This window comes from Pseudorca crassidens, chromosome 18, assembly GCF_039906515.1.
Source record: "Pseudorca crassidens isolate mPseCra1 chromosome 18, mPseCra1.hap1, whole genome shotgun sequence".
NCBI classification, from domain to species: Eukaryota; Metazoa; Chordata; class Mammalia; order Artiodactyla; family Delphinidae; genus Pseudorca; species Pseudorca crassidens.
The window spans coordinates 14,948,488-14,962,348 of NC_090313.1; the positions used below are offsets into that span (position 1 = coordinate 14,948,488).

Sequence of the window (13,861 nt, forward strand, 5' to 3'; positions counted from 1 at the left end):
AATGTGGAAGCAGAATAACTTAAGAGATAACACAAAATTATAGATCTATAAAAAAGCCTTAACCATAATTTTATTAAAGTTAAAAAGAAAATGGGAGTATTCTCTTCCTGCAAACAATAAAAAGATGAGGAGATGTGTATGTTACTAGAACTGACCTGAGAGATAGTTCATGGTCTCCTAGCTCATAGTACAGTGTGCTGATTTTATAAAATGCCTCAGTATTATCATTCTTCAATTTTGATGCAGCTTTTAAGTCACTTATCGCTTTCCTAGGTTCCCCTTCTTTTATAAAACATTCAGCTCGAAGTTCCCGTAATTCTGCATCCCAAACACAAACCTTGAGAAACAAAAGAACTAGACTTAAAGAAACAGTCAATTATGCACATTCATACTTGCACCTGATATATTTTATCTACATATTTATCAACATAAAACATCCTCAATTAATGTGATGACTCCTATATTGTAAGTAATATTAAAAAGTCTAATACAATTTAGATGTCACAAAAATAATGAGATGTGACAAAATAATTTCTCCACAGATGTCTTAAATAAATTCCAATGGGGTAAGGGATATATGTACTAACAAGGCCCTTTCCCTACCCCTTTCAGTTATATAATTCTAAAACACTGAAAGTAAGAAAACATGGTATTTACTATTAGAAGGTGGTTCCCAGTGAAGTATATTTGATTTTTTTATATAAATTTATTTATTTTATTTAATTTTTTATTTTTGGCCGTGTTGGGTCTTCATTGCTGCACATGGGCTTTTCTCCAGTTGCGGCGAGTGGGACCACTCTCTGCTGCGTTGTGCAGGCTTCTCATTGCGGTGGCCTCTCCTCTCCTATTGCGAAGCAAGGGCTCTAGGCACGTGGGCTTCAGTAGTTGTGATACGCGGGCTCTAGAGCACAGGCTCAGCAGTTGCGCACAAGCTCAGCTGCTCTGCAGCATGTGGGATCTTCTCAGACCAGGGCTCGAACCCGTGTCCCCTGCATTGGCAGGTGAATTCTTAACCACTGTGCCACCAGGGAAGCCCTACTGTATTTGATTTTGAAGAGAATATTTTCTAACTGGATTTTTGTAGTTAACAATTCTAATTTCTAGTCTCAAAAAATAAAATCTAGGCTCTAAATTCACAAAATATTTTTATTCTACCAGTAACTATATTAAATGATCTTTTAAAATGTTACCTCTTTGAAATTAAATCCGCATATCACAAAAATAAAGAGAAAAACAATGTGAGAAGGCTGAAGCTTCACTGTTTCCATTTTATCAAAAAGTTGTCAATGTTTAGTACACCACTAGTATTCTTCAAAATGTAAACCCAAATGCTCACCAATAAGACCTGTGTAAGTGTCTTTATATATTTCTTAGAGCTGTATTAAAGTCATGTCAACTTTTCACAGAGTAAGATATCAAAATCAATATTGTATATAAACTAAATACAACAAGCTAGGTCAAGATGGATAGTCTCATTACTGGAAGGTGAAAATCATAAATTTATATTTCCTTGATAAAGCATTAACAAAATAATTTAGTAAACCGTGAATTCCACTGGACATCACACAATTTCCTCTATAAAACTATCAAAAAGTGGCCATTCTACATACATCGAGTTTATTGCCAAGATTAGACTACACAAAGTGCTATGAAAATGATAAATAAATATGAATTATGACTGCTTCCATTTGAATATTATTTTAGACTTCCTTCTGAAACCATTACATCCTTTGTCATTAAGTCCTTGCTGAGGCAGACTTAGACTTCCCTATCTAGAACCCTCTGGATCCTATCAACTCTTCATCTGCCTTCTTCCCTAGAAACTTCTCACTCTAAACACTCATCTTTCCTCCCAAACATCATTTTTCCTTTTTCTTCAACCAACTCTTTCATCTTTTACCCCATTAACTAACCCCTAGAGTTTTCTTGCCCTGCCCCCCCAAAATGCAAAATCAAACAGAAAACAGCAAAGCAGGCAATGTACAAAAATATGCAACTCCCACTCCATAGCACCTTCAGTATATTTACCGAAAATTTCAGTCCCAAATTTTGTTCTGTATAAACACCATCTTTCAATTAGGAGCTGAAAACCCCAGGGTCAATCTGATTTTATACTATCTAGGTTTTTTGTGGTATATAACATGTCAAAGTATATACACATACCTTATAGTAAAAAGCAGTAAGTGTTAGGCATGTCAGCTGCAAGAGCAAAAAAAAAACTTACCTCTAAAACCTTATCAAGGAAGGTTATAGCAGCAATATAATCTGAACTTTCAAAAGCATCAAGTGCTTGTGAACGCAAATGCTGCATTTCATCAGATTTGATAAGTTGGGACTGGGCTTCTTTTTCTTCATTTTCACTTGGATTTGATTTGAGCTATAACAATAATAAGAAATTAAACAGGGTTTTCAATCTCTTGAGTGTAACAACCATAATATACAATGATCTGACCCTTCCAAACACTCAAGTTCATCGGGGGAAAGGGGTAAGGAGACACTGGCACAACTGGCTTCTCCAATGACTCGTCCCCTGGTGCTGATCACTGTGGGAAGCAGCAGCAAAGGCATCCTTATTCCCACCAATACGGTGCACGAGAGCAAGCAGTGGAGCTAGAGTCAAAACAGTTGGGTCGCCAAAACTTCCCAGGAAGCAAATATATTTAGGAATGTGAAAAGGTAGAGAAGAATGAAGAAAAGCACCTTTCTCACTTTCTTATATATAGCTGCAGAAAAACTTGAGTTTTATGTGTTTTGCCTTCTAATTATATTTCTTAAGTTTTTTTTTTTTTTTTTTTTTTTTTTGCGGTACACGGGCCTCTCACTGTTGTGGCCTCTCCCGTCGCGGAGCACAGGCTCCTCGGCCATGGCTCACGCGCCCACCCACTCCGCGGCATGTGGGATCTTCCTGGACCGGGACACGAACCCGTGTCCCCTGCATCGGCAGGCAGACTCTCAACCACTGCGCCACCAGGGAAGCCCCTTAAGTATTTATTTTTAAGTATAAAATAATTTTATCACAATAATGAAGAGCATAGGGAAACTGAAGGAGAGGGCAGTTTTTTAGAGGTTGTAAGATAAAAAGGATTTGATACCAGAGGGTTTGAGGTATAGTAAGAAAGGAAGACTTTACAGGGAAAAATAAGAGAGTAATATCTTATTTAAAAGGCTTATGACATGATTTTAGGAGGTTCACACATTGACTCTTTTATTAAACATCTTTATCAAGGTATACTTTATATACCATAAAATTCACTCATTTTGACTGTGCAATTTCATGATTTTTAATAAACTTACAAAGTATGCAACCATTATCACAGTTTTAGACCATTTCTGCCACCTCAATAAAATCCCTTGTGTCTGCTTACAGTTCATTCCTGCCCCCAGGTTGGCCTCCTATGCACAGTCAACTCTTAACGATTTCTTCCTCCAGATGGAAAAATCTTAAGCCTAACGGCACAGAAAAATTGGATGCCTACATTAAAAAGCTACTGATTTTGGGCTTCCCTGGTGGCGCAGTGGTTGAGAGCCCGCCTGCCAATGCAGGGGACACGGGTTCGTGCCCCGGTCCGGGAAGATCTCACATGCCGCAGAGCGGCTAGGCCCGTGAGCCATGGCCAATGGGCCTGCGCGTCCAGAGCCTGTGCTCTGCAACGGGAGAGGCCACAACAGTGAGAGGCCCGCGTACCGCAAAAAAAAAATAAATAAAATAAATAAATAAAAAGCTATTGATTTTTTGGAAAGATTTTTCTTTAAGATTAGTTTCTATGTGATAATTCCTGAAATCTAATATTCCTACTAAGATGGGAATTGTAGTTAATGGGCTCCCGTTTTGGGTGAAGTACAGACACCAGTAGGTTATTTCTAGAAATACCTCCCCTTCTGTTGACCGATCACACTGCTTCCCCTTCAGTGGACTCATGTTTTAAAAACACCCCCAGTAGCTACCTGGTAGAAGAGAATACTCCGAATGAGAAAACTTAGGAATATTAGTTCTTGCTGAAGGGACTGTATTTCTCCATTTTGTTTTTTGGATATTTTAGGTATTCTTTTCTGTCTGTTTAATCTTTGGCTTTTGAAGGAATGGCTAGGACTCCAAGCATTCATAGGTCACTGGGAAATGGCAACCTTAGCTCACTATGGAGGAGGATTTTCCCTGCATGACTGAATTTACAAGTTGAAGGAAGCTACTTTGGGCTATGGAATACCTGTCTTTGCTTTAGCATCCTCGGGGTAGTCTTGAATATTTTTAATAAACCACGCTGGAAGGAGTATAAGTGTGTATGTGCTGTCACTTTGCTCTGGGTAAAAGTAGATGTTTAGTGATAACTTGTTTCCACAATGATGATGATGATGATGTGTCAGGTATCCAGCATTATAATTCAACATCTGTATACACTACCAAGTGATCACTCCCACAAGTCTAGTTACCATTCATCATTATACAGCTGACCCCCTTCACCCATTATACCCAACTCCCAACCCCCGTCCCCTCCAGTAACCACTAATCTATTCTCTGCAACTATGAATAAATTTCATTTTGTTTGTTCATTTGTTTGTCTTTTTAGATTCCACATAAGTGAAATCATACAGTATTTGTCTTTCTCCATCTGATTTATTTTACTTAGCCTAATACACTCAAGATCCATCCATATTGTCACAAATGGAAGGATTTCTTTTTTATAGCTGAATAGTATTCCACTGCATATACATACTACATCTTATTTTTTTATTATTTTTTATTTTTTTGCAGTACACAGGCCTCTCACTGTTGCGGCCCCTCCCGTTGTGGAGCACAGGCTCCAGACGCGCAGGCTCAGTGGCCATGGCTCACGGGCCCAGCCGCTCCGCGGCACGTGGGATCCTCCCGGACCGGGGCACGAACCCGTGTCCCCTGCATCGGCAGGCGAACTCTCAACCACTGCACCACCAGGGAAGCCCCTACACCTTATTTGTTCATCCATCAATGGACACTTAGGTTGTTTCCATATCTTGGCTATTGTAAATAATGCTGCAGTGGACATAGAGGGGGGCATATATATTGGTAAGTTGTTTCCTATATATACACTACTGCCCCCTTTTGGACAGAATGTATTAGAGACTGCCTCTTCTGGATGGAATTTGCATCTTTTCTCTCCCAAACTTTTACAGTCTATTCTCTTCAACACAATCTTTCTTGTAGGAAGGTGAGGGAGGGGAAGGCCCTAAACCTCGAGGGTGAGAATGGAGGGCTCAGCCTCACTCCATGGTCAAATAATGGGAATGGGAAAGAAGGAGTGAGCTCTGGTCATCTGGGCTTCTTTGGGGTTGGGAGGGAAAAGGAGAAGAGGGGGAGATTCTTCCAGGGAGGTAAGAAAGGAGTCTGAGGAACAAACTAAGGGCATATAACTCAGGAGAGTTTCAAAGAGGGTTAAGTGAGATGAAGCTTTTCACTCTTATCCCAAGGTTGCTGACTCCTCCCAACTGCCCTCTCATGTTCTGCGATACTTCCCCGTGGAGAGTGAACCCTACTGATATTTCCCTCCCTCCTTTTGTCATGTTTCTTGATATCCCTTCTTTTCTTTGGTGCTTTACATTTCTGACTCTTTCAGCCAAACCTCTATCTGTAACAGTACTTTATTTCTTATTAACCACAGTCACTATCTTTTGGAGAAAAAATCGTAATAATGAACATAGATGCAAAAATCGTCCACAAAATGCTAGCAAACTGATTCCACACACTGAAAGGCTCATACACCATAATCAAGTGAGGTTTATTCCAGGGATGCAAGGAGTTTTCAACATCTGCAAATCAACACAATATACCACATTGACAAGTTAAAGAATAAAAACTATATGATCATCTCAATAGATACAGAAAAGATAAAATTCAACAACCACTTGTGATTAAAAAAACTCTTCAGAAAGTGGGCATAGAGGGAACATACCTCAACATAATAAAGGTCACACATGACAAACCCACAGCCAACATCACACGCAATGGTGAAAAGCTGAAAGCATTTCCTCTCAGATTGGGAACAAGACAAGGATGTCCACTCTCACCACTTTTATTCAAGTCCTAACCACAGCAATCAGAGAAAAAAAACAAATAGAAGGAATCCAAAATGGAAAAGAAGAAGTAAAACTGTTGCAGACAACATGAGGCTATACATAGAAAATCCTACAGATGCTACCAGAAAACTACTAGAGCTCATCAATGAATTTGGTAAAGTTACTGGATACAAGATTAATATAAATAAATCTGTTGAATTTCTATATACTAGCAATGAAATATCAGAAACAGAAATTAAGGAAACAATCCCATTAACTATCACATCAAAAAGAATAAAATATCTAGGAATAACCCTACCTAAAGAGGCAACAGACCTGTACTCTGAGAACTCTAAGATGTTAGTGAAAGAAACTGAAGACAACATAGATGGAAATATACACCAAGTTCTTGGACTGGAAGAATTAACATGGTTAAAACAACCATAGAACCCAAGGCAATCTACAGATTCAATGCAACCCCTATCAAATTACCAATGGTATTTTTCACAGAACTAGAACAAAAATTTTTTTAATTTGTATAGAAACACAAAAAACCTCGAATAACCAAAACAATCTTGAGAGAGAACGGAGCTGGAGGAATCACACTCCCTAACTTCAGACTATATTAAAAAACTACAGTAATTAAAACAGTGTGGTACTGGCACAAAAAACAGAAATAGAGATCAATGGAACAAGATAGAAAGCCCAGAAATAAACCCATGCACTTATGGTCAATTAATCTACAACAAAGGAGGCAAGAATATACAATGGAGAAAAGACAGCCTCTTCAATAAGTGGTGCTGGGAAAACTGGACAGCTACATGTAAAAGACTGAAATTAGAACATTCCCTAACACTAAATACAAAAATAAACTCAAAATGGATTAAAGACCTAAATGTGAGACCAGATACTATAAAACTCCTGGAGGAAAATGGAGGCAAAACACTCCTTGACATAAATTCCAGCAATACTTCTTGGATCCATCTCCCAGAGTAATGGTAATAAAAACAAAAATAAACAAAAGGAACTCAATTAAACTTAAAAGCTTTTGCACAGCAAAGGAAACCACAAACAAAATGAAAAGACAACCAGCAGACTGGAGGAAAATATTTGCAAATGATGCTACAGACAGGGTATTAATTTCTAAAATGTACAAACAGTTCATACAGCTTAATATGAAAAAAACCAAACAACCCAATGAAAAATGGGCAGAAGACCTAAACAGACATTTCTCCAAAGAAGACATACAGATGCTCAACAGGCACATGAAAGGGTGCTCAACATCACTAATTATTAAAGAAATGCAAACCAAAACTACCATAAGGTATCACTTCACACCAGTCAGAATGGTCAACATTAAGAAGCCTACAAACAATAAATGCTGGAGAGGGTGTGGAGAAAAAGCAATCCTCCTACAAAGTTGGTGGGGATGCAAATTGGTGCAGCCCACTATGAAGAACAGTATGGAGGTTCCTTAAAAAACTAAAAACAGAGTTATCACATGATCCTGCAATCCCACTCCTGGGCATATACCCAGAGAAAACCCTACTCGAAAAGATACATGCATCCAAATATCCACAGCAGCACTGTTTATAATAGCCAAGAAATGGAAGCAACCTAAATGTCCCTCAGCAGATGAATGGATAAAACAGATGTGGTGTGGAGATACACACACACACACACACACACACACACACACACACACAAAGAATACTACTCAGCCATTAAAAGGACTGAAATCGGGTCATTTGTAGAGACGTGGAAGGACCTAGAGACTGTCTTACAGAGTGAAGGAAGTCAGAAAGAGAAAAATGAATATCATATATTAATGCATATATGTGGAATCTGAAATAATTGGTATAGACGATCTTATTTACAAAGCAGAAATAGAGACAAAGATACAGAGAACAAATGTATGGATACCAAGGGGGAAGGGGGGGTGAATTGGCAAATTGGGATTGACATATATACACTATTGATAATGTGTATAAAATAGGTAACTAGGGGACAACTTCAATATGGCGGAGGAGTAAGACGTAGAAATCACCTTCTTCCCCACAAATACATCAAAACTATACCTACATGTGGAACAACTCCTACAGAACACCTACTGAACACTGGCAAAAGACCTCAGACTTCCCAAAAGGCAAGAAACTCCCCACATACCTGGGTAGGGCAAAAGAAAAAAGAAAAAACAGAGACAAAAGAATAGGAACGAGACCTGCACCTCTGGGAGGGAGCTGTGGAGGAAAAGTTTCCACACACTAGGAAGACCCTTCAGTGGCGGAGACAGGAGGAGGGCGGGGGGAAGCTTCGGAGCTACGGAGGAGAGCACAGCAACAGGGGTGCAGAGGGCAAAGCGGAGAGATTCCCGCACAGAGGATTGGTGCCAACCAGCACTCACCAGCCTGAGAGGCTTGTCTGCTCACCTGCTGGGGCGGGCGGGGGCTGGGAGCTGAGGCTCGGGCTTCAGAGGTCAGATCCCAGAGAGAGGACTGGGGGTGGCTGCATGAACACAGCCTGAAGGGGGCTAGTGTGCCACAGCTAGCAGGGAGGGAGTCCAGGAAAAAGTCTGGACCTGCCTAACAGGCAAGAGACCACTGTTTCAGGGTACACAAGGCGAGCAGATTCAAAGCACCACCTAAACGAGCTCCAGAGACGGGCGTGAGCTGCAGCTACCAGCACGGACCCCAGAGACAGGCATGAAATGCTAAGGCTGCTGCTGCCGCCACCAAGAAGCCTGTGTGAAGCACAGGTCACTGTCCACACCTCCCGTCTCGGTAGCCTGTGCGGCCCGCCACTGCCAGGGTCCCGTGATCCAGGGACAACTTCCCCGGGAGAACACATGGTGCGCCTCAGGCTGGTGCAACGTCACTCTGGCCTCTGTTGCTGCAGGCTTGCCCCGCATTCCATATCCCTCCCTGCCCCCCTCGGCCTGAGTGAGCCAGAGCCCCCTAATCAACCACTATTTTAACCCCATCCTGTCTGGGTGGGGAACAAACACCCTCAGGCGACCTACACGCAGAGGCGGGGCCAAATCCAAAGCTGAACCCTAGGAGCTGTGTCAACAAAGAAGAGAAAGGGAAATTTCTCCATGGAGCCTCAGGAGCAGTGGATTAAATCTCCACAATCAACTTGACGTACCCTGCATCTGTGGAATACCTGAATGAACAACAAATCATCCCAAAATTGAGGCGGTGGACTTTGGGAGCAACTTTAGACTAGGGGTTTGCTTTCTGCATCTATTTGGTTTCTGGTTTTATGTTTATCTTATTTAGTATTTAGAGATTATCATTGGTAGATATGTTTATTGATTTGGTTGCTCTCTTCCTTTTTTTTAATATACATTTTTTTCCCCTTTTTCTCTTTTTGTGAGTGTGTATGGGGATGCTTCTTTGTGTGATTTTCTCTGTATAGCTTTGCTTTTGCCATTTGTCATAGGGTTCTGACTGTCCATTTTTAGTTGTTGTTTGGGGTTTTTTTAGTATAGTTTTTAGCACTTGTTATCTTTGGTAGATTTGTTTGTTGGTTTCGTTGGTCACTTTTCTCTTTCTTTTTTTTATTACATTTTATGTTTTCATTTTTATTAATTTTTTTCTATTTTAATACCTTTATTTTATTTATTTTTTCTTTCTTCCTTTCTTCTTTTTTCTCCCTTTTCTTCTGAGCCGTGTGGCTGACAGGGTCTTGGTGCTCTGGCCAGGTGTCAGGCGTGAGCCTCTGAGGTGGGAGAGCTGAGTTCAAGACATTGGTCCCCAGGAGACGTCCCAACCCCACGTAACACCAAACAGCGAAAGCTCTACCAGAGATCTCCGTCTCAACGCTAAAACCCAGCTCCACTCAACGACCAGCAAGCTCCAGTGCTGGACACCCTATGCCGAACAACTAGCAAGACAGGAACACAAGCCAACCATTAACAGAGAGGCTGCCTAAAATCATAAGTTCACAGACACCCCAAAACACACCACTGGATATGGTCCTGGCTCACCAGAAAGACAAGATCCAGCCTCATCCACCAGAACACAGGCACCACTCTCTTCCACCAGAAAGCCTACACAACCCACTGAACCAACCTTACCCACTGGGAGCAAAAACCAAATACAACAGGAACTACAAACCTGCAGCCTGCAAAAAGGAAACCCCAAACACACTGTTAAACAAAATGAGCAGACAGAGAAATACACAGCAGATGAAGGAACAGGGTAAAAACCCACCAGACCAAACAAATGAAGAGGAAATAGGCAGGCTACCTGAAAAAGAATTCAGAGTAATGACAGTAAAGATAATTCAAAATCTTGGAAATAGAAAGGAGAAAATACAAGAAATGTTTAACAAGGACCTAGAAGAACTAAAGATCAAACAAACAATGAAGAACAACACAATAAATGAAACTAAAAATTCTCTAGAAGGAATCAACAGAATAACTGAGGCTGAAGAATGGATGAGTGACCTGGAAGATAAAATAGTGGAAATAACTACCACAGAGCAGAATAAAGAAAAAAGAATGAAAAGAATTGAGGACAGACTCAGAGACCTCTGGGACAAGAGAAACACACCAACATTCCAATTATAGGGGTCCCAGAAGAAGAAGGGGAAAAAAAAGGGACTCAGAAAATATGTGAAGAGATTATAGTTGAAAACTTCCGTAATATGGGTAAGGAAATAGTCAATCAAGTCCAGGAAGCGCAGAGAGTCCCATACAGGATAAATCAAAGGAGAAACATGCCAAGACACATATTAATCAAACTATCAAAAATTAAACACACACAAAAAATATTAAAAGCAGCAACGGAAAAGCAACAATTATCATACACGGGAATCCCCGTAAGGTTAACAGGTGATCTTTCAGCAGAAACTCTGGAAGCCAGAAGGGACTGGCAGGACATATTTAAACTGATGAAAGGGGAAAACCTACAACCAAGATTACTCTACCCAGCAAGGATCTCATTCAGATTCGACAGAGAAATTAAAACCTTTACAGACAAGCAAAAGCTAAGAGAATTCAGCACCACTAAACCAGCTCTACAGTAAATGCTAAAGGAACTTCTCTAGGCAGGAAACACAAGAAAAGGAAAAGACTTACAATAACAAACCCAAAACAATTAAGAAAATGGTACAAGGAACATACATATCGATAAGCACCTTAAACGTAAATGGATTAAATGCTCAAACCAAAAGACACAGACTGGTTGAATGGACACAAAAATAAGACCCATACATACGCTGTCTACAAGAGACCCGCTTCAGACCTAGGGACACGTACAGACTGAAAGTGAGGGGACGGAAAATGATACTCCATGGAAATCAAAATAAAGCTGGAGTAGCAATTCTCATATCAGACAAAATAGACTTTAAAATAAAGACTATTACAAGAGACAAAAAAGGACACTACATAATGACCAAGGGGTCAATCCAAGAAGAAGATATAACAACTGTAAATATTTATGCGCCCAACATAGGAGCACCTCAATACATTAAAGCACATGCTAACAGCCATAAAAGAGGAAATCAACAGCAACACAATCATAGTAGGGAACTTTCTAACACCCCACTTTCATCAGTGGACAGATCATCCAAAATGAAAATATATAAGGACACACAAGCTTAAATGATAAATTAAACAAGATGGACTTAATTGATATTTATAGGACATTCCATCCAAAAATTGCAGATTATACTTTCTTCTCAAGTACTCATGGAATATTCTCCAGGATAGATCATATCTTGGGTCACAAATCAAGCCTTGGTAAATTTAAGAAAATTGAATCGTATCAAGTATCTTATCTGACTACAACGCTATGAGACTAGATATCAATTACAGGAAAAAATCTGTAAAAAATACAAACACATGGAGGCTAAACAATACACTACTAAATAACCAACAGATCACTGAAGAAATCAAAGAGGAAATCAAAAAATACCTAGAAACAAATGACAATGAAAACATGATGACCGAAAACATGATGACCCAAAACCTATGGGATGCAGCAAAAGCACTTCTAAGAGGGAAGTTTATAGCAATACAACCCTGTCTCAAAAAACAAGAAACATCTGAAATAAAAAAGCCTAACCTTACATCTAAAGCAGTTAGAGAAAGAAGAACAAAAAGCCCCCCAAGTTAACAGAAGGAAAGAAATCATAAACATCAGGTCAGAATTAAGTGAAAAAGAAATGAAGGAAACGATAGCAAAGATCAATACTACTAAAAGCTCGTTCTGATAAGATAAACAAAATTGATAAACCATTAGCCAGACTCATCAAGAAAAAAAAAGGGAAAAGACTTAAATCAATAGAATTAGAAATGAAAAAGGAGAAGTAACAACTGACACTGCAGAAATACAAAGTATCATGAGAGATTACTACAAGCAACCATGTGCCAATAAAATGGACAACCTGGAAGGAATGGACAAATTCTTAGAAATGCACAACCTTATGAGACTGAACCAGGAAAAAATAGAAAATATGAACAGACCAATCACAAGCACTGAAATTGAAACTGTGATTAAAAATCTTCCAACAAGCAAAAGCCCAGGACCAGATGGCTTCACAGGCGAATTCTATCAAACATTTAGAGAAGAGCTAACACCTATCCTTCTCAAACTCTTCCAAATATAGGCAAGAAACTCATTCTACGGGGCCAAACTCATTCTATGAGGCCATCATCACCCTGATACCAAAACCAGACAAAGATGTCACAAAGAAAGAAAACTACAGGCCAATATCACTGATGAACATAGATGCAAAAATCCTCAACAAACTACAGGCAAGCAGAATCCAACAGCACATTAAGAGCATCATACACCATGATCAAGTGGCGTTTATCCCAGTAATGCAAGGATTCTTCAATATATGCAAATCAAGCAATGTGATACACCATATTAACAAACTGAAGGAGAAAAATCATATGATCATCTCAATAGATGCAGAGAAAGCTATCAACAAAATTCAACACCCATTTATGATAAAAACCTTCCAGAAAGTAGGCATAGAGGAAACTTACCTCAACATAATAAATGCCATATATGACAAACACACAGCCAACATCGTCCTCAATGGTGAAAAACTGAAACCATTTCCACTAAGATCAGGAACAAGACAAGGTTTCCCACTCTCACTACTATTATTCAACATAGTTTTGGAAGTTTTAGCCACAGCAATCAGAGAAGAAAAAGAAATAAAAGGAATCCAAGGAAAAGAAGATGTAAAGCTGTCACTGTTTGCAGATGACACAATACTATACATAGAGAATCCTAAAGATGCTACCAGAAAACTACTGGAGCTAATCAATGAATTTGGTAAAAGTAGCAGGATACAAAATTAATGCTCAGAAATCTCTGGCATTCCTATACACTAATGATGAAAACTCTGAAAGTGAAATTAAGAAAACACTCCCACTGACCACTGCAACAAAAAAAATAAAATAACTAGGAATAAAGTTACAAAAGGAGACAAAAGACCTGTATGCAGAAAATTATAAGACACTGATAAAGTAAATTAAAGATGATACAAATAGATGGAGAGATATACCATGTCCTTGGATTGGAAGAATCAACATTCTGAAAATGACTGAACTACCCAAAGCAATCTACAGACTCAATGCAATCCCTATCAAACTACCAATGGCATTTTTCACAGAACTAGAACAGAAAATCTCACAATCTGTATGTAAACACAAAAGACCACGAATAGCCAAAGCAATCTTGGGAAAGAAATATGGAGCTGGAGGAATCAGGCTCCCAGACTGCAGACTATACTACAAAGCTACAGTAATCAAGACAGTATGGTACTGGCACAAAAACAGAAATAGAGATCAATGGAACAGGATAGAAAGTCC

General features: G+C 39.4%; 1 protein-coding gene across 2 annotated transcripts in view; it reads right to left on the reverse strand.

Annotated features, from left to right (window-relative positions):
- The window catches only part of DNAJC3 (DnaJ heat shock protein family (Hsp40) member C3), an 87,623-nt gene that overhangs the window by 35,898 nt on the left and 37,864 nt on the right, over nt 1-13,861 (reverse strand). For both annotated transcript variants that reach the window (XM_067713895.1, XM_067713894.1), the window contains exons 5-6: nt 2,225-2,377; nt 156-337 (exon numbers count right to left, since the gene is read on the reverse strand). In XM_067713895.1, the coding sequence (XP_067569996.1) occupies nt 156-337; nt 2,225-2,377 (335 nt within the window). The remainder of the gene's footprint in view (nt 1-155; nt 338-2,224; nt 2,378-13,861) is intronic.